The 24,929-nt window shown below is 43.3% G+C and overlaps 4 protein-coding genes across 12 annotated transcripts; 2 read left to right on the top strand and 2 right to left on the bottom strand.

Moving 5' to 3' along the window:
• Position 1: 1 nt before the first annotated feature.
• fbxo43 (F-box protein 43) lies at positions 2-2,949 on the bottom strand. 3 transcript variants are annotated; one of them, XM_056761910.1, is made up of 5 exons: positions 2,814-2,949; positions 962-2,217; positions 787-889; positions 542-709; positions 2-398 (listed from the first exon to the last, which is right to left on the bottom strand). In XM_056761910.1, the coding sequence occupies exons 2-5, from the start codon at positions 2,188-2,190 to the stop codon at positions 150-152; spliced, it is 1,749 nt and encodes a 582-aa protein (XP_056617888.1). In that variant the 5' UTR covers positions 2,191-2,217; positions 2,814-2,949; the 3' UTR covers positions 2-149. The 3 variants fall into 3 exon arrangements, with proteins under 3 accessions (XP_056617888.1, XP_056617890.1, XP_056617889.1); XM_056761912.1 differs by lacking the exon at positions 2,814-2,949 and adding an exon at positions 2,668-2,795; XM_056761911.1 differs by lacking the exon at positions 2,814-2,949 and having other exon boundaries at positions 962-2,802.
• Positions 2,950-3,091: 142 nt separating this feature from the next.
• Positions 3,092-7,458, top strand: spag1b (sperm associated antigen 1b). Of its 4 annotated transcripts, none has more exons than XM_056761915.1 (13): positions 3,092-3,226; positions 3,328-3,480; positions 3,562-3,721; positions 4,787-4,888; positions 4,954-5,024; positions 5,107-5,213; positions 5,282-5,405; positions 5,485-5,615; positions 5,703-5,797; positions 5,881-6,184; positions 6,254-6,306; positions 6,378-6,683; positions 6,805-7,458. In XM_056761915.1, the coding sequence occupies exons 2-13, from the start codon at positions 3,344-3,346 to the stop codon at positions 6,931-6,933; spliced, it is 1,719 nt and encodes a 572-aa protein (XP_056617893.1). In that variant the 5' UTR covers positions 3,092-3,226; positions 3,328-3,343; the 3' UTR covers positions 6,934-7,458. The 4 variants fall into 4 exon arrangements, with proteins under 4 accessions (XP_056617893.1, XP_056617892.1, XP_056617891.1 ...); XM_056761914.1 differs by having other exon boundaries at positions 4,784-4,888; positions 5,884-6,184; XM_056761913.1 differs by having other exon boundaries at positions 4,784-4,888; positions 6,805-7,456.
• A 137-nt stretch (positions 7,459-7,595) lies between these two features.
• malsu1 (mitochondrial assembly of ribosomal large subunit 1) lies at positions 7,596-8,871 on the top strand. Of its 2 annotated transcripts, none has more exons than XM_056761921.1 (4): positions 7,596-7,896; positions 8,185-8,379; positions 8,533-8,614; positions 8,684-8,871. In XM_056761921.1, exons 2-4 carry the CDS (start codon positions 8,230-8,232, stop codon positions 8,845-8,847), a joined length of 396 nt encoding a protein of 131 aa, XP_056617899.1. In that variant the 5' UTR covers positions 7,596-7,896; positions 8,185-8,229; the 3' UTR covers positions 8,848-8,871. The 2 variants fall into 2 exon arrangements, with proteins under 2 accessions (XP_056617899.1, XP_056617898.1); XM_056761920.1 differs by having other exon boundaries at positions 7,599-7,896; positions 8,204-8,379.
• A 196-nt stretch (positions 8,872-9,067) lies between these two features.
• khdc4 (KH domain containing 4, pre-mRNA splicing factor) lies at positions 9,068-17,081 on the bottom strand. 3 transcript variants are annotated; one of them, XM_056761917.1, is made up of 14 exons: positions 16,957-17,081; positions 16,166-16,343; positions 15,954-16,070; positions 15,709-15,788; positions 15,566-15,618; positions 15,304-15,458; positions 14,941-15,152; positions 14,795-14,855; positions 14,654-14,711; positions 14,326-14,531; positions 14,058-14,201; positions 13,618-13,727; positions 10,259-10,344; positions 9,068-9,563 (listed from the first exon to the last, which is right to left on the bottom strand). In XM_056761917.1, the coding sequence occupies exons 1-14, from the start codon at positions 16,971-16,973 to the stop codon at positions 9,322-9,324; spliced, it is 1,719 nt and encodes a 572-aa protein (XP_056617895.1). In that variant the 5' UTR covers positions 16,974-17,081; the 3' UTR covers positions 9,068-9,321. The 3 variants fall into 3 exon arrangements, with proteins under 3 accessions (XP_056617895.1, XP_056617896.1, XP_056617897.1); XM_056761918.1 differs by having other exon boundaries at positions 10,259-10,341; XM_056761919.1 differs by lacking the exon at positions 16,957-17,081 and adding an exon at positions 16,818-16,938.
• Positions 17,082-24,929: the final 7,848 nt, after the last annotated feature.

Genomic DNA, 24,929 nt, shown 5'->3' with positions numbered 1-24,929 from the left:
ATGAAAAGATAAAAAAGGTTTTATTTAAAACAATGTATAAAAACAACCATGTAAAGAGCAATATGTACACACACACACACAAGAGCTAAATGATTTCTGTCCATAAGTGCAAAACTCTTGAGGAAATTCATCATAAAAACACCAGCCGGTCAGAGTCTCCTGATGTTGCGTTTGCTCTGAGCGCTGCCGGGCAGCACATCCCTGCGACTCCTGCGTCTGGCTGACAGGTGAGCGCAGTCTCTCGAGCCGTGAAACGCACACAAACACGACACACAGAAACGAAAACTGCAGTCGGTCCAGCTGCACAGACCTTCACCCCGCAGAGAGTGACAGCGAGCCGGATGCTGACAGCGGGGACACGGCTTCAAATATTCATCATTAAAGAGAGTTTTAGCCACCTGATTGTCAGACGGACACAGAGACACACACAAAAATTAAAGCTCCCGTGAAACGTACTTCTGACACTGCATCATTTTAAAAGTTTTGACGACAGTCACGGATAAAGAGAAAGGAGTGTTAGGTGAGAAGCACACACACACACCTGCAGGAACTCCATGCGTTTGGTGCTGAAGTGAGTCTCTGTGTGGTGTTGTGTGGGAGTGTGGGGTGTGTGTGGAGTTCTGGCCTGAGCCTGGACGCTGCTCAGAGCCGATCGACTGCTCAACATCAGCCGGGTGTCAGCATCCGCCACATGCGGCGTCCTACCAGCCTACAGAGAGACACACACACACACACGGTCAGAGACCAGCACCTGACTCATTCATCCGTGTTCATGTCACTGCTCACCTCTACAGACATCTTCATCTCTCTCATGTGACATCTTCTCCTGTACGAGGCTTTTCTATCCTCAGAGATGACATCGTTCCAGTCATCAGACACCAGAGCAAACCTGCGACCAATAACACGTCAATACTGATGACGGCGCGAACCAAACACAGAAATCTGAAGCAAGTTTGTTCACCTGTAGACATCAGCCGCTGACAGAAGACTCAGAATCACACTCAGAATGTGTCGCAGGTTTCTCATCGTGAGTTCTGTGATGATGTCCACTAGGTCCAGGCCCATCTTTCGCCCAATGAGTCCTGAGAGAGGCAGACGGCTTCTGACGGCTCCGTCTTCCTCAGACACGCGCAGCAGCTCCTCTAAACTGGTTTGCTGATGTAGCACACGCGTGCTGCAACGACTGATGGCGTGAACCACCTGCAGCGCCGGAGTCAGAGACAGGTCCTGCATCTTCAGCGTGGCGGAACCCAGCGGGGTTTTGTCCAAAAACACCTCGTCCTTGCTCGCGTGGGCATCGGAATCTCGCCGGCCCACCCGCTGGTCTCTGGGCACGTCCTCCGACTGCGAACCCCCCTCTCGAAGAGTGGACAGACGTTTCTGTCTCTCCAGCCGTGAGCGTCTCCTCTCTTTACTGCCCGAGGACAGCGGCAGCACCAGCTCCTGGAATGATCCGTCGTGATCCACAGAGTCGTCGTGTGATTTGTCCAGACCCATGGAACTGAAGCCGCTGTCCTCAGAGGCCGGGGTCAGCGAGGGTGTGTCCAGGACGTTCCGTTTCTGCTTTTCAACCCTCAAAGGGGACTGGAAGGGGTCACCCATCATTGGGATGAGGTCATTGGTTTGCGGAGATGAAGGAAGACCAGCGATGATACTTTCATCAAGATCTGGTTCAACGAGAGGGTTCTGATCCAGCACATGACCTGCGCTCCTGCCGGTGTCCAGGGTTGAAGTAACGGCCTGAGAGAACAGAAGACGGCGCTTTCGACACGAGAAGTCCACATCCTCTGCTTTTAAAGTGCTGAAGGTCAAAGGTCCAGTTGGGCTGATGTCTGGAGAGTGGAAGCTGTCGTGTCTGTGGCTCGCTGAAGTCTCTCCAGGGGTAGCGATGCCACCCTTACTCCCATCTGAGAGCGAGCGGGACATAAGCAGGCGCCGGCGCAGCGAAACATCCTTTTTCTTGATCTTGGGAGTCTCGCACCAGTCCGGTTGGACCGGCGATTCCCTCGGCGACTCTCTAACATCCTTTAACCGTTTCTGGTCTTTTCGGTGTTCTCGGTTCTCTTTGGTGCCGCTGAAACGGGCCATCCGGACGTCTATTCTGGGAGATTGATGCCGGTCCATACAGGAGCCATAGGTCTGATACTTCTCAGTCTGAAAATAATCAGACTTCACCTGTGTCCTCTCCATGATCCTCAGCTGCTCTTTATCAAACACCTAATGGGCCTCAAACCGCCGTCAGCCAACAAATACAAACACATGACGTCACGTCAGTTATTGATGTTGATCAAATTCATTCAACTTAAACACAAATAACAATGTGAGAACGTAATGGAAACATTAAAATTGTTGACAATTAGCGTTAATAAAGCCGTTTTGATGACAGCTGTCGGTTACTGTTGCTATGGTGACACGCTCAGCACTTTCCCTCCTTTCCATTCAAAGTTTGCGCCGATTTAAATGCTAGTGCACGACACAGTGACTGTGCGCGCGCATGTTGGGTCACACACATAACAGTAAGAGAGTTTATATGAATCAGATTAAGCTTTAAAGGCGTTTAAAACACTTGTAGAAACGCTCGCGCGTCTCCTCGGTTCTGACAGAATCACAGACATTTGCTTAAATAAGAATTGAAACAGATAAACCTCAGTCGAAACACAAACACACAGAGAAACATCACTTTCGTCCCATCACGCCTCATTTACAAAAATACACCGGAAGTAGAGTGTTTCGACTACGACACATTTAACAATAAACTAACGTGTAAATGAAATACATGCGTGAATGAAAGCGTGAATGAAAGCGTTACTCACGCGCGAGCGATCAGAGCTTCATGCTGCTGCTCCTGAGGGAAACACACAGAGAGAGAGAGAGAGAGAGACGCTCATCAGCAGATCAACGAGGCTCCACCTTTCAAATTTCGAGCCCATTTCGCTGATTGGATGCGGATTTAAAGAGTCCACTGAACATGTTTTAGAATAAAAAATATACAAAGAAATTAAATATTATCAATATAAAATAATCAAATCATTTAAAACAAGTTTTGTGATCTTCAGCATAATAAATGAGATTAATACGGCAAACATTTCAATAAAACTCTGTCTGTAAGCACCGCCCATGTCGTGATGTAACGGTTGAACGTGTTTGTGTTGTTATGGAAACCGGGCGCGTGCACAGACGCTACAGTCTAACCACAGAGATCCTGACGGATATTTCTTGTGGTTTGGTAAGTGAGACCTGAATGAACGGAAAGAATTCAAGCTCAATGACCATCGGAAAGTGATTGTGTGTGTGTTTATGTGATGTTTGTGTTGTGTTTATGTGAAGTGTGACGTCAGGTGTGATGAGTGCTCAGGCTGTTTCATCTCTGTTGGCTTCGGGTTCGAGCTGCAGCTCTGTTCCTGTGGAGCATCTGGACTACAACTTCATCCAGAGCTGCTCAGACCTTAAACATCTCGAGCTAATCCTGAACGTTCTGAGGTGAGATGAGACCTGTGTGTGTGTGTGTGTGTGTGTGTGTGTGTGTGTATATCAGCGTTCACACGTGCTGGTGTTCCTCAGGTCCGGACAGGAGGGGTTTTACCCTCATCTGATCGACTTCTGTGAGAGACACATGGAGAAACTGGACCCAAAGAACCGGTTCCTGTGGAAGGAGAAGCCAGCGGCCACAGCGGCCTGTTTCTCCTCAGAGGAATGGAGTGACATCACTGAAGAGCTTCAGGTGCGCGCACACACACACCAGTAGATTTACTGCAGAAACATCTTAACTCTTAACATCTTAGCTGTTTTAAGAAGCAAAACTGTGTAAAAAACATGTTTCTACAGAATATATAAGTGTGTTTGATCTTTATCAAGCTTCTTAAATGATTGGAATGTTACATTGGAAAACACTTTCTTCTTCATTTGCTTTACTGACATCATCTTTTTAAAGAATCACGGTCTCCAGAAGAACCTGTGCAGAACGTCACAGCCGATGTTCGTGAAAATCTCAGTGCAAGGAGCTGCTCCTAGTGCCTAAACTTGTAGAAATGTGGACGTTTCCCCTAAAATGACAGAAAAAATTATAGAAAAAAAGTCATTGATGAAGCATCTTAACCCTTAATGAGCTCTCAAGGCCCAGAATTGCAGAGAAAATTGACAAAAACACATCAGATTGTGTAGTGTTGGTGTTTGTGAGCCATCTTAATAGAGACACGCTTACATCTGGACAGAGAAGAAATGCCATAGCGCCAGAAATACAAGTAATCACTACATCAACACAATCAGCGATTACTGAGAATACTGAGATGGTTTACTTCTGTCTCAATCTTCTGTTAGTGAAGTGATCAAACGAAGAATTACATCACTTTTACAACATTGTTGTGTTGCTGTTCATTTCCTTTCAAAGACATAAGTGTGACTTTAACAACATGGTAAATAAAAATAAAGAATATACATATATAAACACACACACACACACACACTGTGTGGTAAAACCTGTAAACACCTGTAATTTGAAATAGGACTTATAATTAGAGCTTTTTTTTTATCTTGGGCCACCAACCAATCACAGTCTTCAAAAGACTGTGACATACATAGCAATGAGGTCAGCCCCGCCTCCTCACTAAGAGAAACCTTTCAGTCTTTTCCTAGCTCAGAGTTGCTCTCAGATTGGTCCTGAATGGCTTTTAATCTCACTGTGTAGAAGTGTTTAAGGTCAATGAAGAGGTTTCTGAGAGTACTGATGTCAGGCACAACATGAACTTGTTGAGTTTGATGTGTTGTGTTTCTGCTCATGTCACAGCAGTGGGAGACAAACGTCAGAATGAATGAAGTCAAACTGAACGACAGCTTGATGATCTGTGATGGTGACAGTGTTCCTGCCATTCGCTGCTCAAACACACTTCAGGTACACACTGAGAGTCTACACAACACATACACAACACATCTCACACTCCTCAATCATTCCTGTAGGAAAACACCAGGAGTGAGGTGAAGAAACACAAGACAGCATCTGTCCCGCGTGCTTACAGAGACTGGGACAGGTCAGTGTGTGTGTGTGTGTGTGTGTGTGTGTTCTGTTGTGTGCTGGTCACTGTTGTGATTGTGTGAGTTTTGCTGTGGCAGGTTTGATGTGGAGAAGGAATGTGCTAAAATAGACGAGTGTGACATGAATCCTCCAGCGCTTATCACTCGTCCAGTCCCTCAAGACAAACACACGAGAAACAGCGCAGGTGAAACACGTCATATTAAATAAATCTTCAGCGTGAAGTTCTATCATCAGAAAACACGATGAGTGTAGCTTGTGTTGTTTCTTCAGCTCTGAGGGAGCAGGAGATAGACGCTCTGGCCTGCCGTGAGAAAGACAAAGGCAATGAATCTTTCAGGAGTGGAGATTATGAGGAGGCTGTAGTGTGTTACACAAGGTATAAAGACAGATGATGTCTCGTTTATGAATGAAAGAGTCTGCTGAACGAAGAAGTGTGTGTGTGTGTGTGTTTGCAGGAGTTTGTCTCTGGTACCCTCAGCGGCAGCGTTTAATAACCGTGCTCAGACTCACATCAGACTTCAGCGCTGGTCGGCGGCTCTGAGCGACTGTCAGGCGGTGTTACAGCTGGAACCAGACAATGTCAAAGGTGAGAAACACTCCACAACACCACTGACATGAACCACAGACGTGTTTGTGTGCCCTAGAAAGCGATCCAATATTTGTGTTTGTGTAGCCCTGTTGCGTCGTGCCACTGTACACAAACATCTGGATCACCTGAAGGAAACCCCTGATGATGTGCTGAAAGAGCCACACAACACAACAGCTCAGGTAAACACAAACACCATGAAGAATAATACATGTCATAACTCACATGATGGCGCTCTGTGTTGAGGAATCTGTGTGACCTTCAGAAGGTCCTGAAGGAGGAGACCGCAGCAGAGACTCATCACAAGGAACACAGAGCGGGCCGCAAGCTCTTCATACAGGAGTGTGATGATCCAGAAATCATGACAAACACACACAATACTGAGAGTCCAGACACAGACAGATCTGAGGAGAGCGTCCAGACAGACAGACGTGTCGGCCCCGCCCCGGGTACCACAAAAGTCCGGCCCACCGAACTCACGCACCTGAAGAACGAGGAACACTTGCTGCTGGGCAAGAAAGAAGATCTGGAGAGAAACACACATACTGTCTCTGAAAACACACAAGCAGGTACACACACGCAAACACACACACATATGTGCTCATATACTATATATAGAGTTTATTTGAATTCAACAGAGACAAGGAGACGTTCTCCTTCAAAACCTCGCAGGAGTGTTCCCATCACTGAGGTCAGTGCACACACACACAGACACACACACACACAGAATAAAGCGCAGCTCTGAGATCAGTTCTTGTGCAGGTTGAGGATGAGGAGGGTGATGAAGCTCAAGACAGCGCTGTTAACCGGCCGTCTGTCAGTTTGCAGCCGTCGAATGCGTTCGAGTTTGGTCAGGTACTGAACGCCGCCTGCGCTCGCGGTGATCTGCTGACCTGTGCTGACCTCCTGCACAACATCCCATCTGAGCGCCTACCGCAGTACATCAGCACGCAGCTGAATGGACAAACCATCAGCTTCATCATAAAAACACTGAACAAACACCTGCGCTCACACCCGCAGCTGCTCTATGAACACCTGAAACACCTGCAGACCACACACAGATTCTCTGTAAGACCTTCATCACTACACATGTCTGAATGTTCAGCTAGATGAAGAGTTCTCCTGCAGGAGATCACAGGTGCTACAGACATGTCCAGTCTAACCGTGAGTCCTTCTCTGCTCATTGTAGATGGTGTTGATGCTGCTGGACTCAGAGGACCGCTCACAGCTGATGGACATCTTTCAGAATCTCAGTGTTGTGCAGACGCAAGCGTTTTCTCCAAATGATGTCAAGAGTTTGGCCAACAAATACATCTGATGTGTGTGTTTCTGCTGCTAAACCAGGCGGTAAATGAAGTTAAAGAAGTTGTGGACAGTCCTCACATGTTCTGTGACATCACTGACTGACATCATTACCATCAGAACACAACATCTTAACATATGAACTTAAAGTTACAGGTGAACTAAAAACACATTGAGAGAAAACTCACGTGATGATCTGCAGGCTGAACTGTGAAATATCAGTGACAGAAATCCTGTTGAGAGAGAGAGAAATATTTCAGCGGTTTATATTTCAAACCCTTTTTGTTTAGTGTACATATGTTTTTTATCCATCAGCAATTGTTTTAATTCCACCTTATTGTTTGTTATCTGTGTACATTTATTGTTATAATGCTTACAATATTGTACACATAATCGTTCCATTAAAGTACTTTAAATTGAACACAGAGATACACACACACACGCACGCGTCTGGTTCTCATTCATTCAGTCTATAGGTGTGAGTGATGATTATTATCCTGAACAAACTGTACATTTTATCCCGTAATTCTAAAGATCATTGAAAGTTTTGGCATATTTAGATTTTCAAAAACTATAGTTCAGTACGATTTATAAGTTTTTGTCCCCGTGAGTTGGAGTGTATTCAGTTCAGGTCCCCACCGGGATATTAAAACACATCCAGACCAACAGGAGGCGCGCGCGTGCACGTGCGGCGCTCATCAATGTCACAGACACACGCACTCGCAGACGCGTGGAGAACCTCGCGTGTGGATTATTTAACATTCTCTTTTTTATATGAATATACAGTCACACAGAATGATCGCGGCGCGTTGCTTTGCGTCTTACGCGCGTCACGGGATGACGTTCAGAGCGTCACGTTTTCAGAACAAGATCTTGACACACACACCTACATTAACAACACACAACTACACAACTACAGAAAACATCACAACAGTTCGACAGGCATCTGCTGAGCATCTTCAAACACGCAACAGACACAGTGAGTCAACAAAACACCAAACGCAACAACACACACGTTGATTTTTCATGTCTAATGGAGTCTTTCCATGAACATAATGACTGTTATACTGTACAAACTGTATTTTCTATCCCATGAATCAAACCTTCACAGAAAACCAATAAGGTGTTTTCCTCATGGGCACCAAAAATGCGCGTGCGTGCACACATTACTGTGAAAAGCCTTCTTTCTTGTCAGTGTTATGTAAAAATATATGATATGTTTATAATTCGGCTTTATAAGAACATCACTGAATGTTTATGAGGGCAGTCCTGTGTGTGTTGTGTAGGGTCTGTGGAGAAGTTTGATGTCAGTATGGTAGTGTCAGTCCTCAGACAGGAGAACGCCACAGACGTGTGTGTGATCAGAGCCCCAGCTGAGCTCAAATACACAGATCACGTGATCGTCGTGACTGGATCATCTCCACGACATCTCACGGCCATGGCAGAGTTTCTGATCAAAGTGGTAAAGACACACACACACATCTTCTCTTGTCCGTGTCATACATCTGAACAGAAACCAACGGATGTCTGCGTCCTCATTTCAATTGGTAGGCACTATGAGGAGTTTGATTGTACTGAAGACCCCTCCGTGTTCTTCCTTCACTTTATATTTCAGTTTAAATTTCTGCGGAGGGACGACGACGCTCACGTTCGGCTGGAGGGACGGGACTGTGATGACTGGAAGTGCATTGACTTTGGTGTGTAGAGGGTCCTGACGCTCGTGATGCTCTCGTGTGGTGAGTGACGGCTGTGTTTGTGTTTCACAGGACCTCTGGTGATTCACCTCATGCTGCAGGAGTGCAGAGAAACATACGAGCTGGAGAAACTCTGGACGCTGCGCTCGTACGATGAGCAGCTCGCTCGGATCCCGCAGGAGAAACTCCCCACAGACTTCATTTATGATATGAACACAATCCAGACCAGTGTGTGATCAAATAAAAGCTTTTGTGAGGAACTTTGTGTTCGCTTCATTTTCTACTGAAGACTACACATGAGAATCTTGCTGATGTTAAACCCGTGATGTTTAAAAAGAACACATTTAGTGACGATTTACATTTCCAACACCAAACATTTCATCCATTACATGAAGGCACTTGAGATCAGAGACGTGCGTTTTTGAGCAGGAGCCGTCAGAGAAGATCACACTGGACTGAATGCAGTTTGATTTATTTCTCATGAGAAGTTCACAGATGAAACAGAGTTACAAATCAATCTGATTCAAGAGAAACTAGAAACTACAGAGAGTTGAAAGCTACTTAAAAAACAAACGAGCAGTGCTGATATCTGGACCGTTTTGATTCTTCAGATGAGCTCCAGTGCCCCACAATCCTCAGAGTCTTTAAGGCTGGATGAGTCCGTTCTTTCAACAACAGAGCCTCTGTGTGCGTGTGTGTGTGTGCGTGTGTTACAGTGCCATCCAGAATGGCATAGACTGCTGTTGTTGAGGTTGCTGCTGTTGTTGTTGTTGTTGTGTTTTAGGGCGGGGATGAGGAGATGGCGGGGAGCGAAACGTCCACCCCCCAGATGAGGAGCCTACACCCGTGTTACCTGACCCGTCTACATTGGAGGGTCTGTGATCTTCCTCTTCATCGGAGGAATCGCCGGAATACGCCACCAGACCGGTCCTGACACGCTTCACCTGCACCTCTGAGAAACAAACAAGAAAGAAACCCAACACACACAACCCGCAGACACGACAGAGAGAGACAAAAGTTAATCAAAAACAACATCCAGAGTGCATGATGAATGACCATCAGATGTCAAAGGACGGTCAGTGGGGGGCGATGTTTAAAACATCCCATCAGGAGGCAGAACAGGAGGAAACGTCGCCCCGTCCGCGATCCGGCATCCCCCCGGAGGGACATGAAAGAGAGAAAAATACACAGAGAAAGAGAGAGAACACAAAAACACAAGAGAGAGAGACGTTAGTGCGGCGGTCAAACGACAGGACAGACGCGCGGTCATTCTGATGATGTCATCAAAGAGGGACGGCAGCAGCCTGATGACATCAGCCACTCGGGGAAGAAGCCTCGTCATTCAAACGCTAAATTACAGGCGGGCAGAGATCAGACGCTGCGTGTCATTTCTGCAGAAGTGCTGGCGTGAGTTTGGGGCGGAGCTAACGGCTCTAAGATGATTGGTTTATAGAAAGGATTGTTCTGCCGGTCACACAGAAATGACACGCAGCATGTTAATCATTTGAATCTAAACGACCCGTCGGGTATAGCTTTTGATTTGCATGCAAAACACAATCAGCATCATTCCTAATGAAGGAGCATCACAGACGTCTGGAGCGAAGGCCGTCTGTCTATGAGTGTGTGTGTGTGAGGCTGGTGTCTTACCCATGTGGTTTGGTGCTGGTTTTCTCTCTTCTGGTTTTTGTGGTCTCACCGGCGCTGGGATAAACGGAGGCGGCATCATCTGTCTACTTAACAAAAACACACACACACACACACACACAGGGTTACACACTAGAGCGTGTGACAGTCATTATGTGTGAAGTAAGAGGTCATCTCGGGTCCAAAGATGTTTACCGGACCCCGATATGACCCAAATCGCTTTTTACCCAAACCCTACGTGCATTTTTTTTTTTTAGAAAGACCTGACCCAAGACAGATCCAATAAAGTTAGACCCGAGACCCACCCAGCTCGTCTGATCCTGATTGTAAATCTCTTTGATGTACGTGTGTCTTCCTCCCCGCACGCACCAGCCTGACCATCTGAGGTAGACTTCAGAAACTAATCCAGAACAAACTATATGTGAATCCCAGAGACCTTGTAACCAGTTCAACTAACTTAGTTTATTTTCTTTATGCATTAGCCTATATTTTGTGTAAGTGTTGTGATTTCAGATTCCATTCTTTCAGTTGTAACCAGTGGATATTATTGGTGTAACGATATTTCTCGATACAAAAATGTAACGATGCGCATCGTGGATAGATGGCAATATGTTTAATTCTATTCGTTGAGCTGTCAAGACTCTGCGCCAGCGCGTCACGTGCGCTTATCTCACATATGCGATAGAGAGAGAAGTGTGTGGAAGAAGAGGAAGCACAAGACACTATCTGTCTCTTCACGTGCTTTAAAGAGCGTCTTACTTTCCTTCAAAATCGCCGGTAAAACACAGCGAACTTGAAGCGTGACTGCAGGCGAGTCACCACGAAACTCATTACAAAGTCAAACACAATGACAATCATTCATATGTGTTCATATGACAATGTTCATTTATCCGCTACAGTGAGCTGCTGCATCACGTGATATTCAACATAAAGTAAGACAAAAGACACCAGCACTGTTCTGATCAGAGAAGTGATGAAGTGAGTCGTACTGTATATTAAAAGATTTAATGACATGCTAAAAAAAAGTATGTGATTTGCATAATTGAAGAAATGTAATACAGTTTATGTAACGAGCAAAGACAAATTCAAATCCTGTAGCTACTGAACTTCTGAAAAATAAAGGTAATGACCTGGTTTAATTTAATTCTAAGGTAAAGTAAATTATGTCAAAACAGTTAAATTTTTGTATAGAACATTTAATTACACCAATTAAATGAGTTAATCCAGATACATTGGGGAAAATAAGTATTTGACACATCAGCATTTTTATCAGTAAGGGGATTTCTAAGTGGGCTATTGACACAAAATTTCTACCAGATGTAGCCATCAAGCCAAATATTGAATTCATACAAAGAAATCAGAACATTTAAGTATACAAGTTCAGTCATAATAAATAAAGTGAAATGACACAGGGAATAAGCAAAATGGCATAGAAAGCCAGGAGATCACCTGAAATCTGTCAGTATTGAGAGAGAAACCCTGCCCCTTATCAGCTGCTTTAGTCCTAATTGATGGCCTATAAAGGCTTCTCATTACCTAGGAGGCACACAGGAAAGACTTCATGATGAGTAAAAGCAAAGAACTCTCTGTAGATCTTCGTAATCTTATCGTTGAAAAGCATTTTGATAGGGATGGTTATAGGCGCATTTCCAGAATGCTGAATGTTCCTGTGAGCACTGTGGGGGCCATTATCCAGAAATGGAAAGAGCATCAGTTCACCATAAACCGCCCACGATCAAGTGCTCCACGTAAGATCCCTGTCCGAGGTGTCCAAAGAGTAATCAGGAGAGTTCTCCAAGAGCCAAGAACCACTCGGGCAGAACTTCAGGAAGACCTTGCATCAGCAGGTACTGTTGTTTCAAAGAAAACTATAAGCAATGAACTGAACCGCCATGGCATCCATGCAAGCTCACCACGCAAGACTCCATTGCTGAACAAAAAGCATGTTGAGGCTCGGTTAAAGTTTGCGAAAGAGCATTTGGAGAAGCCTGTGGATTATTGGGAGACTATAGTATGGTCAGATGAAAGCAAAATTGAACTTTTGTTCACTTGTGAACTTTTCTACACACCATGTTTGGAGAAGAAATGGCACTGCCGACCACCCCAAGAACTCCATACCAATAGTTAACTATGGGGGTGGAAGCATCATGGTTTGGGGCTACTTTTCAGCAAGGGGTACTGGCAGACTTCATATTATTGAAGGCAGGATGAATGGAGAAATGTATCTGGACATTCTGGATAAAAATCTGCAGCCATCTACCAGAATGCAGAAAATGAAAAGAGGGTGGACATTTCAGCAAGACAATGGTCCCAAACACAAGGCCAAGGACACAATGAAGTGGTTTCAAAGAAAGAAAATCAAGCTGCTTGAATGGCCCAGTCAATCACCTGACCTAAATCCCATAGAAAATCTATGGAGAGAACTGAAGATCAAAGTTCATAAAAGAGGCCCATGGAACCTTCAAGATTTAAAGACCATTTGTGTGGAAGAATGGGCCAGAATCACTCCTGAGCAATGCAGACGACTGGTCTCTCCACACAAGAGGCGTCTAGAAGCTGTAATCACCAACAAAGGCTTTTCCACAAAGTATTAAATAAAGTGTGTTCAATACTTATTCCCTGTGTCATTTCACTTTATTTATTATGACTCAACTTGTATACTTAAATGTTCTGATTTCTTTGTATGAATTCAATATTTGGCTTGATGGCTACATCTGGTGGAAATTTTGTGTCAATAGCCCACTTAGAAATCCCCTTACTGATAAAAATGCTGATGTGTCAAATACTTAAGATAGATTTTAGCAGATCAATGTAATGTAGATTTCGTTGACTAAAAGTAGACTTAAATATGACTATAAACTAGACTATGATAAAATGGAATGACTTAAACTAAATTGCATTTTAGTCAAAAGACGAAACTAAATCAAAATTTGCTGTCAAAATTGATACTGATCTTAATTCTAATTTCAGTTAAAACCTAAAATGTTAAAATTCTTTATTAAATTGTATGTATAACAAAAATTTACTAAATTGTTAATATTTTGAAAATAAATCTTATTTGCATTTCAATTTCATTTTTTGTTTTGTTCAAAATACCGAGATATGTTTTGAATCGTGAGCTAAGTGTATAGTTACACCCCTAGTGGATATGAAAAACTAAATAGGCCAATAAATAAATAAACCTCTTGTTGCAATTGGCAACTCTGGCCCAACAGAAGACTCAGTGACGTTTATGTGTGGGACAGTTCGGGTATTTATTTGTAGACACTATATTATACCCGACCCTGAAGCTTTTAGATCCAAACCCGCTCTGGAGTCAGGTCGGACCTGTGAAGACCTCTAGTGTGAAGTGAGTGACTGACCTGCTCCTCTGTTTGTCAGACCCAGAGGAAGCAGCAGACGGGAGTCCTGACGTCTCAGAGTTGCCCACAGACATGCCTGCACCTAAATTAGTCATATGAATGGGTCCATGCTATGAGCAGAAAAACACAACGGCATTAACACACACCACCCTTTACACACACATCAAAGAAATCATGCCACAAAACACATGTGCACCATGACTCAAATCTCTCTGTTACACACTCATTGCTCTGTCGTCTGTGAAGACATTTAAATATTTCATTACAGATCCTAATTCTTATGACCGGAGGTCACGGCATTATAGACGCCACCTATATTACCCACAGTTCAGCGCCACTGTTGCCCTGGAAACGGGCGAGTGATTTAAAGCAGCACTTTCTGTGGAAACAGAGTAACAACAGGTAACGGGTGTATCATCAGATGCGTGCAAAGAACTCACCTGATATCCCAGAAGGCCAAGGTCCGTTTCATCCGACACCTCCTCCGTGAAGCGACGTTTCTGTGGAGGGTTTGGTGGAGTGGGAGGGGGTGTGGCTTTGGGCGGAGCCATAGCAGCAGGGGGAAATGTAGCAGAAGGGAGAGTCTGATACACATGTGAGAGAGAGAAATGTGAAGATTTCACACACACACACACACACACACACACACAAACAAACAAACGCATACTATATGTAAGAGTGACAGACGGAAGCATGTGTGTGTGTTACCTGTGCTGGTATGCTGGAGGGGGCAGGTGGGATGGGGTACTGGGCACTCAGCGGTGGCAACACTGGCACTGCAGGCAGCACTGAATACTGAGGGGTCACGGGCTGAGGGGGCAGGACGGGCGTGGGGTAAGAGGGCTGGTACCCTATGGGTGGGTAATATTGGGGCTGTGGGGGCATTCCATTAACAGGGGAAGGCTGGATGAAACCTGCTGACACACAAACACTTGTGACACACAGGAGACGGGTTGTGTTGAACGATTTTAAAGAATTAAATATAAAATGTGGCCCTGTGGTGTGAATTCTATTTTTTAGTGTGTGTGTGCTATACCCTGTATGGGCGTCACAATGTTCATCTGATTCAGAAAGCGAGAATACTCTGCATGAACCTGTTAAACAACAAAACAAACATCATATCACAGCTAGAGAGAGAGACAGACAGAGAGAGAGACAGAGAGATATTTAAACTTACAGTCTGTAGGAGATTTTCACACAGGATTTTGGCAGCTGCAAGGCCTTCTGCTTTCGGATGGCTGATAGATGAAGTCATAAAGAGTTAAATCTGTGTGTGTGTGTGTGTGTGTGTGTGTGTGTGGAGTCTGTGGACTGAATGCTCACCTGATGTATATGTACATGGGCTCAAAGGCTTCTCGTCCAGACGCGGGTTCCAGGCAGCCTGAACCTTTTCCTCTCAGAAAGACTTTTGCTCCCGTTTCAGTCTGAATGTGCTGCAGGTATGAGCAGGCCGGACCCTCCACACGCTCCTTCACACTGAACCCCTGAACGGCCTGATCCAGACCCACAAACACCTTATCCTGCACATAATGCATCTGTACATACACACACGTATTATCAGACGTGAGGTGATGGAAAAGCACGGTGACATCAGATGTGACATAAGGAGGAGGTCACTGAAACGTGTCACACGTCTGCTGATTCTGGTCTTCATGAGGTGGTCATGTGTGTGCTGCAGGCTCTCACCCCTCCAGGATAATGTGTTTTGTGTGCAGCAGGTGGCGCTGCGGATGGCGCTGTGGTGTGCTGGTAAACCGTGACTGTCGCTGGGGTGTAGGAGGAGCCGGTGGCTGCTTTCACCACACCGTTTGTTATGATCTCCTTAATTCTGTTAACTGCCTCTGAACACACAGAGAGAGAGAGAGAGAGAGAGAGAGAGAGAGAGAGAGAGAGATGTTAAACACTGACCACACAACACAGACACAAACACATCCATGATGTCACTCACTGTCCACTAACTCTCTGGTCTGTCCTTGAACATGCAGGTAGAGCGGACGTTCGCTATGGAAACAGAGAAATGACAGATTGATTTGATGTCGTCACACTTTTTCAACAGCGTGTGAGTGTCTGTGTGGCGCTGCGTCCTCTCACCCGGGCAGAGTTTTGGCTTTCTCCTCTGTTGACATGAAGCGTCCTCTGGTGGAGACGGCCGCTCCGCTCACTCTGCTGATCTGTGGGGAGGACAGAACAATCAACAACGGAAGCAAAACAACATCACATGACACGATGTCACACGTGTTTGACTTTGTGCAGACCGATCTGTGTATGATATTCATGTAGTCTGAAGTCACACGCGTCACGCAGTCAAACACACATCTCCTGTCAGAGGGTCTGACCTCATCTTGTGTTTGTCCTCGCGTCAGCAGGTTCCGACAGGTGAGCGGAACGTCGTTGATTTCCACCTCTGCAACCACCAGTTCATCCTTCACTTTATTCCCACCAACACCAACAACCTACACACACATTCCAGCTTGATGTTATAGTACCTGTCGTCTGAAAGGACACGCGCGTGTGTGGTGTTCATATGATTTCGTCACCATTCACTCACTTTATCCACCGGTGTGATGCTGTTGATCTGAGACGGCTTCAGTTTGCCTTTGGCCACCAGCATGGCATTGATCTTGGCAGCCACGGCGGCAGCTGCGTCCAGAGCTCCTGTGGGGGCAGAACCTCCATCTCCCTCGGCGGAGGACACCGGGCCGGGCTGGTCCCATTTACTGCGACGCCTGTTAGACACATCAACACACACAGCATCATTTCAGATCTCCCACCGCTGGGCAAAACTTCATAGAATCTAAACCACATCCACAAAAGAAATAGGTAGGAAGATTTTACAATGCAAAATACCCTGTCAGATTGTGCTACGTGCTTAAAATAAACACATTAAAAAGTTTACAGGATAAATACTCATACAGTATCAAATAAACAGGTAGGATTCATTTACATTGGAGAATATCCTATCAAATTGTCCCACCAATAAATAAATATGTAGATTGAGTTAACAACAGCCCATCAGATTGTCATAGCAGTATCAAATAAACAGATTTTACAGCGCAAAAAATAACGTAATAATGATGAGTGCGTGCCTGGAAGGACAATCTGAAGGGTGACATTTCAGGACACCGGTACAAAATATAATCACAGAAGCTGAATCACGTTATTTCACCCAAATATGCTCATATTACCGCGGTATTCGGTACCTGTACACAACTAAACGTGCCTCTGATTTGTACTGATAGTTCTGTTGTCGTTACGTAACATCCGCCATTATCGCGATTCATCAATTACTTGCGCTAACCGAGCGCAATAAAAAATGACGATAAACACACACAAACTAACCCGCCCGTGTGTGACATCTGACGTGTCTGGATTTGAGCTTCTGATTCCGATTAAAGTAGAACCGAAGCGCACTGCTTCTCTCGAGCACACACAAAGCGGAAACACACTGGTCACGTCACTTCCGCTCTTCTAGCGCACGCGCAGTGACCATTCATCAACGATGTGTGAATTCTTCTTATGAATATCGTTTTAAGAACATGAAAATCACCTCGAGAATATTAACATGATCACAGGTCCGTGGGTCCGGTCCGTGTACTTTTGCGTCCATTCGTTTTTCTTTTTTTAACAACTATATAAAAAACAAAAAATGTGCTTTTCTTTATATTTGTTTTCAAGTTAATGGAGAGATTAACCACAAACAAAGTACATTTTCTTATTTAAAATTATTTTATAAATGAAAATCAAATTATTGGTATACAACTATTTTTTCAGTTTTACAAAAATGCAATTTTTTTAAATAATTATTGTCTAACTTCTGGATATTTAATGTAATGTATATGCAATTTGTGTTAGTTGCACTACGGATAGCTCGGGATCATGGCTTCAAAAATCTAAATCTTCTAACAGTCCTCGCCGAACAACCTCGTCCAACACCAATTTGAGACAGATGCTCAGCAACGTCTTGTGTGTGTGGTGTTTTAAAATCATGTCTGTACGGTTCCAGAGACATGGTGCTTCGCATTCAATGGTGCGGGAAAAAATATTTCCGGGTCACTAATTTGGCCTCAGAAAACTAGTACAATTCGCTTTTATTCGATATTAATTTGTGTATTTTATAAATGTAAAGTAAGGTGCAAAAAGTCATAAACAAAAATCTGAAAATAAGTCAATATACATTTTTTTCGTAGAATGTTCTGAATACAGTTCTAATTCAAAATTTTGAATGTAACTTTTTTTGCTTAAAATACAACAACCGTTTATATTTTATTTTTATCGTCATGGTTAAAAAAAGAAAAACGAATGGACGCAAAAGTACACGGACCCATCTTCAGCATTAACACATCAATGATGAAGTCTTTAACATGACCATATATGTTTCATTTCTCGCGGACATGACCCGGCTAGGATTTCAGGCAATCTAAAGAGGAGTCAGAAAGTCTCCGAGACTACCTTCATTTGCGTTTTCTGGAAAAATGCAGATGTTAAAGGGGTCATATAGCTCGAATACGTGTTTTGTGTGTCTTTGGTGTGTTATTAGTTGCTCGTGCATGTATTAGACACGTAACATGAAATGAAAGTGTGGGAACAAAAGAGTCATTCTATGTAATAGTGAATGCTCACCCAGACCTGTCTGAAACACCTCGTGTAACCACACTCCCACAAATCTACATCAGTTTGTGGGCCTACTTGTAAATGTCATTGTATCGTCACCACCGCAGCCATGTTGTGGAGACGCTAATGTGTGTTTCGTTGTGTAAAGAAAGACTCTTTGTTTGCCCTGACAAAAGATGAGACCACTAAAGAATGTTGAAGTTTGTGCAGCACATTTCACCAACGATTGCTTCACGAACGTTTGAGAGAGATTAAGAGCGGCTATGTGCGGAAGCTTTGGTTAAAAGTGGGGCCATTACAACCATTACACTTTGCTGGCGCTTCAGATTCGCAGCCTGTAAGTATATTTACATTGTAAAAGACTTGTTACGGATGGGTTGAGTTTGTTGTGTGTTTGTGATCTTCAAATGCAGACAAGTGCGCAACATGAAAAATAAAAAATAAGTCATAATAATCAGTAATAATGTTCCAACTAGAGGCGACAAATGTCGTGTTTATAATGGGGTTTATTGTCTTTGTTGAGTCGCGACACGTGGAGTAAGCACTTATGTCATTTATTGTTACCATTCACTGCTGTAATGCCAGCTTTTTTCTATCTCACACTTTGTATGATGTATATTTTTGTTTGTTTATAGTCTTTATTACGTCGTATATAAAAGTTAAAACGGTAGCTATAGTTTTTAACTATTTAACATTATCTTTTTTTATAAAACCTTACCAATCATTTACATTTACATTTACACATTTGGCAGAAGCTTTTCCAAAGCGACTTACATTGCATTAACCTATACATTTATACATAGGAATGTGGAATCCCCTGGGATCGAACCCACAACGTTCTTCCCACAATGCTCTTACCACTAAGCTACATCCTGCTCAAGTCGAGCTGGCAAAGTTGATGTATCAGCTTGATCATCTTCTACCTCCTCTGTATAGGACTACATCAATACCACCATTGATAGTGTCACAACTCAGAAGAAGATCACCACATACCCCAATCAGAAGCCATGGATAAACAAGGAAGTGCGCCTCCTGTTGAAAGCACGCAACGCTGCCTTCAGATCAGGTGATGCACAGGCCTATAGTACTTCCAGGGCAAGTCTGAAGAGGGGCATCAATCAGGCCAAGCACTGCTACAAGTTGAAGCTAGAGGAGCATCTTTCCAATTCTGACCCTCAACGCATGTGGCAGGGCATCCAAGCCATTAGTGTGCTTCGAGCAGCTGGTCCTGGCACACATAAAAGACTCTCTACCATCCACACTGGACCCATACCAATTTGCCTACCGTAGCAATAGGAGCACAGATGATGCAGTGTCCATGGCGCACTCGTGCTCACACATGTGGACAATAAGGACACTTATGCATCATCGTGGACTTCAGTAAGGTGAAAGGAGGCACACACAACCCCATCCACATAAATGGAATGGCTGTTGAACGTGTTTCCAGTTTTAAGTTCCTGGGGACCCATATTTCAGAGGACCTGTCCTGGACCACCAACACCTCATGCCTGGTCAAGAAGGCTCACCAGCGTCTCTTCTTTCTGAGGACACTGAAGAAGAACCAACTGTCTTCAACTATCCTGGTGAACTTCTATCGCTGCACGATAGAGAGCATCCTGACCAACTGTGTCACAGTCTGGTATGGGAACTGTTCTGTTGCTAAGCGCAAGGCACTGCAGCGGGTGGTGAAAACAACCCAGCGCATCACAGGGACTACCTCTCTTCCATTGAGGACATCCAGAAGAAACGCTGCCTGCGTCGAGCTTGCAGCATTCTCAAGGACTCCTCTCACCCCGCTCATAGACTGTTTACTCTCATGTCTTTCGGTAGGCGCTTCAGGTGCCTCCGGACCAGAACCAGCAGACTAGGAAACAGCTTTTTTCCCAGAACTGTTTCACTATTGAACTCTGTCCCCCACTGATTCCACTACCCCTCATAACTTTAACTGTAATGCTGCTATTACATTGTTTACATTGCACTACAGGGCTGCCATGAATGACTGAACTGTACACACCAGTACTTCATGTATCTGCTCTACCGGACTGTTTACACACACACAGCATCATTTGCACTCTATACTGCTTACTTGCACACCAGGAATATTACACTGAATGCTCATTTGCACTAATGGACTACTTTCAAACTGCATTAACTCATCTACTGCACTGTAACTTCAATAACTGCACTAACTTATCTACTGCACTGTAACTTCAATAACTGCATTGACTCATCTACTGCACTGTAACTTCAATAACTGCACTAACTGATCTACTGCACTGTAACTTCAATAACCGCATTGACTCATCTACTGCACTGTAACTTTAATAACTGCAGAAACTCATCTACTCCACTGTAACTTCAATAACTGCACTAACTCATCTACTGCACTGTAAGCTTAATAACTGCATGAAGTCATCTACTGCACTGTGACTCTATTAACTGAATTAACTCATCTACTGGCCTTGATGCCCGATGACTCCTGAGATAGGCGCAGGCTCCCCGTGACCCGAGGTAGTTCGGATAAGCGGTAGAAAATGGAATGGAACTCATCTACTGCACTATAACATCAATAACTGCATCTACTCATCTATTGCACTGTAACTTTAATAACTGCATTAACTCATCTACTGCACTATAACTTCAATAACTGCACTAACTCATCTACTGCACTGTAACTTCAATAACTGCACTAACGAATCTACTGCACTGTGACTCTATTAACTGAATTAACTCATCTATTGCACTATAACTTCAATAACTGCATCTACTCATCTATTGCACTATAACTTTAATAACTGCACTAAGTCATCAACTGCACTGTGACTCTATTAACTGAATTAACTCATCTACTGGCCTTGATGCCCGATGACTCCTGAGATAGGCGCAGGCTCCCCGTGACCCGAGGTAGTTCGGATAAGCGGTAGAAAATGGAATGGAACTCATCTACTGCACTATAACATCAATAACTGCATCTACTCATCTATTGCACTATAACTTTAATAACTGCATTAACTCATCTACTGCACTATAACTTCAATAACTGCACTAACTCATCTTCTGCACTGTAACTTCAATAACTGCACTAACGAATCTACTGCACTATAACTTCAATAACTGCACTAACGAATCTACTGCACTGTGACTCTATTAACTGAATTAACTCATCTATTGCACTATAACTTTAATAACTGCATTAACTCATCTACTGCACTATAACTTCAATAACTGCACTAACTCATCTTCTGCACTGTAACTTCAATAACTGCACTAACGAATCTACTGCACTATAACTTCAATAACTGCACTAACGAATCTACTGCACTGTGACTCTATTAACTGAATTAACTCATCTATTGCACTATAACTTTAATAACTGCATCTACTCATCTATTGCACTGTAACCTTAATAACTGCATTAACTCATCTACTGCACTATAACTTTAATAACTGCATCTACTCATCTATTGCACTATAACCTTAATAACTGCATTAACTCATCTACTGCACTGTGACTCTATTAACTGAATTAACTCATCTATTGCACTATAACTTTAATAACTGCATCTACTCATCTACTGCACTGTAACCTTAATAACCGCATTAACTCATCTACTGCACTGTAACCTTAATAACTGCATTAACTCATCTACTGCACTGTGACTCTATTAACTGAATTAACTCATATACTGCACAATAACTTCAATAACTGCATTAACTCATATACTGCACAATAACTTCAATAACTGCATTAACTCATCTACTGCACTGTAAGCTTAATAACCGCATTAACTCATCTACTGCACCATACCTTTAATAACTGCATTAACTCATCTACTGCACCATACCTTTAATAACTGCATTAACTCATCTACTGCACTGCAACTTTAAAAGCTAATGTCTGTAACTAATGCACACTCAAGTCACTTGCACTATTGTATAGTCTATATTGTTATCTCTTCATAACCACCTGTACATTAATGTTCACAGTATATAGCCTTCTGTATATATTGTTCATAGTACATCCCGACTGTCATATTTTCATAGAACATTCCTTCTGTAAAGTATTTTCATAGTACATGCCCATTGTATAGTATTTTTCCTAATATTGTATTCTGTATTTATTCACACTGTATATCCTGCACTTGCTAATTGCACTTCTGGTTAGACCTAAACTACATTTCGTTACACTGTACTTGTATATGTGTAATGACAATAAAGTTGAATCTAATCTAATCTAAAATTTCCGTATCAGATTCGGGCATTAATTGATATAATAAATTGAACCCTAACCCTGACACAAGTACATCTTCCATCCATCCATTTTCTACCGCTTATCCGAACTACCTCGGGTCACGGGGAGCCTGCGCCTATCTCAGGAGTCATCGGGCATCAAGGCAGGATACACCCTGGATGGAGTGCCAACCCATCGCAGGGCACACACACTCACTCATTCATTCACTCACACACTCACACCCTACGGACAATTTTTCCAGAGATGCCAATCAACCTACCATGCATGTCTTTGGACCAGGGGAGGAAACCGGAGTACCCGGAGGAAACCCCCGAGGCACGGGGAGAACATGCAAACTCCACACACACAAGTCGGAAGCGGGAATCGAACCCCCAACCCTGGAGGTGTGAGGCGAACGTGCTAACCACTAAGCCACCGTGCCCCCCTCAAGTACATCTTATTGAACATAATTTATTTTCATCACCAATTATCATAGTAGAACAGCTTTCTAAAGCAGTTTGTGATGCATTTTGGAAACAGGAGATGAGCCCCTGGTCTAATGCGCCACCTGGCTTGAGACACCCGTTCTCAAAGACTTACTTTTAGTCATTATATGGGTAGCACACATATTCTGAATGCCTTCGGCCGAATTCAAATGAGCCATTTTAATCTAGATTAATCTAGATTAATTCCAAGATTAATCTAGATTAAAAAAAAATCTATGCCCACCACTAGTTTAAACAAAACATGCATCCCTAGAGTATCCTAAATATGACAACTTTCCAAAAGTAAGACATCCCGAAAAAACTATAGAATCCCGACCAAAACACAATAGAAAATGTACTGGTTTTAATGGAAACTATACTGGTGGCCACTGGTTCAGTGTGTGATGGATTCTATTGGTGGGGTGTTATCTGGCAGATGAATTCTATTGGAATAATGCCCAGAAACCCATTACAGAAAGGAACTAGTGATGACCTCAATGGAAAACTGGTTCATAGTGATATTTAATGGAAACCATAAAAATATCCGTGATGGTGTCTACTGTTTCTTTTCAGCAGGGTTGTTAACATTAACAAACAAAAAACCATTGTAACTGTCACAGTCACCAACTGGAGTGCCCTCTCAGATCCACTAGAGGGCACTCCCGTCATCACTTGGACTGTCACATATCACACTACATTACCCATAAACAATTGCCCGGACTCATTATCCATCATTACTTTCACCTGTGTCTTGTTAACTGTTCTTGTTTTATTTAAACCCGGTTTTTTAGTCACTCAATTGTTAAGTCTTATTTTGTGTCAATTCTAAGCGTTTTCTGGTTTTGTGGTGTCGTGTTTTGGATTACTCTAACCCTTTGTGATGTGGATATGTTTGTTTGTGTTTGGACTGTTCTCCCGTGTTTGGATTTGTCGTTTGGATTGTGTTTTTGGATTAATCCATAATAAACTGCATTTGGATCCTAATCCGTGTGTCTACGTGCATTTCTTGACAAATAAGATACATGGCATTTGTTTATTTACACTTGATTTAAACTGTTTACAGAAATAGTACCAAGAACGTTCCATATCATTAAAACGGTAAATGACTTTCGATGAATCTCGCAAATATCCCGTTATAATCAATGAAACTTATTCTACACTGTTGTTTACGATGAACGCGGTCGCGCACTTAAACTCCACTGCAGCGGTGACTCATTTAGACGCCTCTGATTGGCTATTACCTTCCTAATCTCCACGGATCTTTCTGTCACTGGTCGTAATGCTAAACCCAGCAAAAACACGCCAGCTCATGCAGGTCTACATGTAATGCATGTAATCATTTAATCAAAAATAATTTTTCGTTAATTTTCACACTAAATTTCAGTGGCGACAATTAACAGTTATATATTAGTAGTATATTTCGATTAATTGAGTATGGGCGTTTTTTTCCCATTTAACACATATTTGGGCGTATATTTGTTTTTATATTTGCCAGTAACTAATTAGCTACAACAGTATTGCAAATACATTTCTTCTGCGCTATGCTGCTGCTGCTGTCTCTGCAGGGCGCAGAAAGCGGCGCGTCGAAAGGTTTTTCATTGGTCAAAGGTGCTCTTTCTTCTTATTTTAAGGGCTGTGTCCACCAAGGCGTTTACGAATGCGGCCGATGTTTTTATCAATTGTTTTCAACGGAAACGCCGCTTTTAAAACAAGTCATCAGTTGACGTTTTTTCCCACGAACAGCGCCGGCGTTCAACTGCGCGCCGAGAGTAGAAAAATGCTCAACTTTGGGCAGAACGGTGGCCAGCATGCGCCTCGGTTGACACAGCCCCTATTTCAGCATTATTTTTCTGCATGTTTTTGTTTACATTTACTAAATCATGGTTGTACTTAAATGGTAGAAATGCCTATTACAGAATAACATGTTGTTATATCATGACACCAAGGAAAGTAAATTATTATGAAATTATAAAACGCTAGTGCAG

This window comes from Triplophysa dalaica, chromosome 12 (assembly GCF_015846415.1).
Source record: "Triplophysa dalaica isolate WHDGS20190420 chromosome 12, ASM1584641v1, whole genome shotgun sequence".
NCBI lineage: Eukaryota > Metazoa > Chordata > Actinopteri > Cypriniformes > Nemacheilidae > Triplophysa > Triplophysa dalaica.
Note: the sequence above shows the minus strand (reverse complement) of the source record. Positions and strands in the feature narration are given on the sequence as shown.

Bases quoted from the DNA above. Each gene is read 5' to 3' on its own strand.
- khdc4 (XM_056761917.1), bottom strand. The intron at 16,071-16,165 runs GTGAGTGAATGG...ATGTGTGTGTAG, and splicing joins GCATCACACCGGTGGATAAA to GTTGTTGGTGTTGGTGGGAA. The intron at 14,856-14,940 runs GTGAGCATTCAG...TTCATCTATCAG, and splicing joins CCCATGTACATATACATCAG to CCATCCGAAAGCAGAAGGCC.
- spag1b (XM_056761913.1), top strand. From the start codon at position 3,344: ATGAGTGCTCAGGCTGTTTCATCTCTGTTGGCTTCGGGTTCGAGCTGC. The intron at 3,481-3,561 runs GTGAGATGAGAC...GGTGTTCCTCAG, and splicing joins CTAATCCTGAACGTTCTGAG to GTCCGGACAGGAGGGGTTTT. The intron at 6,307-6,377 runs GTCAGTGCACAC...GTTCTTGTGCAG, and splicing joins GGAGTGTTCCCATCACTGAG to GTTGAGGATGAGGAGGGTGA.
- malsu1 (XM_056761920.1), top strand. From the start codon at position 7,692: ATGAATATACAGTCACACAGAATGATCGCGGCGCGTTGCTTTGCGTCT. The intron at 7,897-8,203 runs GTGAGTCAACAA...TGTGTTGTGTAG, and splicing joins TCAAACACGCAACAGACACA to GGTCTGTGGAGAAGTTTGAT. The intron at 8,615-8,683 runs GTGTGTAGAGGG...TGTGTTTCACAG, and splicing joins CTGGAAGTGCATTGACTTTG to GACCTCTGGTGATTCACCTC.
- fbxo43 (XM_056761910.1), bottom strand. From the start codon at position 2,190: ATGGAGAGGACACAGGTGAAGTCTGATTATTTTCAGACTGAGAAGTAT. The intron at 890-961 runs GTGAACAAACTT...TATTGGTCGCAG, and splicing joins TCAGCGGCTGATGTCTACAG to GTTTGCTCTGGTGTCTGATG. The intron at 399-541 runs GTGTGTGTGTGT...TCTGACAATCAG, and splicing joins AACGCATGGAGTTCCTGCAG to GTGGCTAAAACTCTCTTTAA.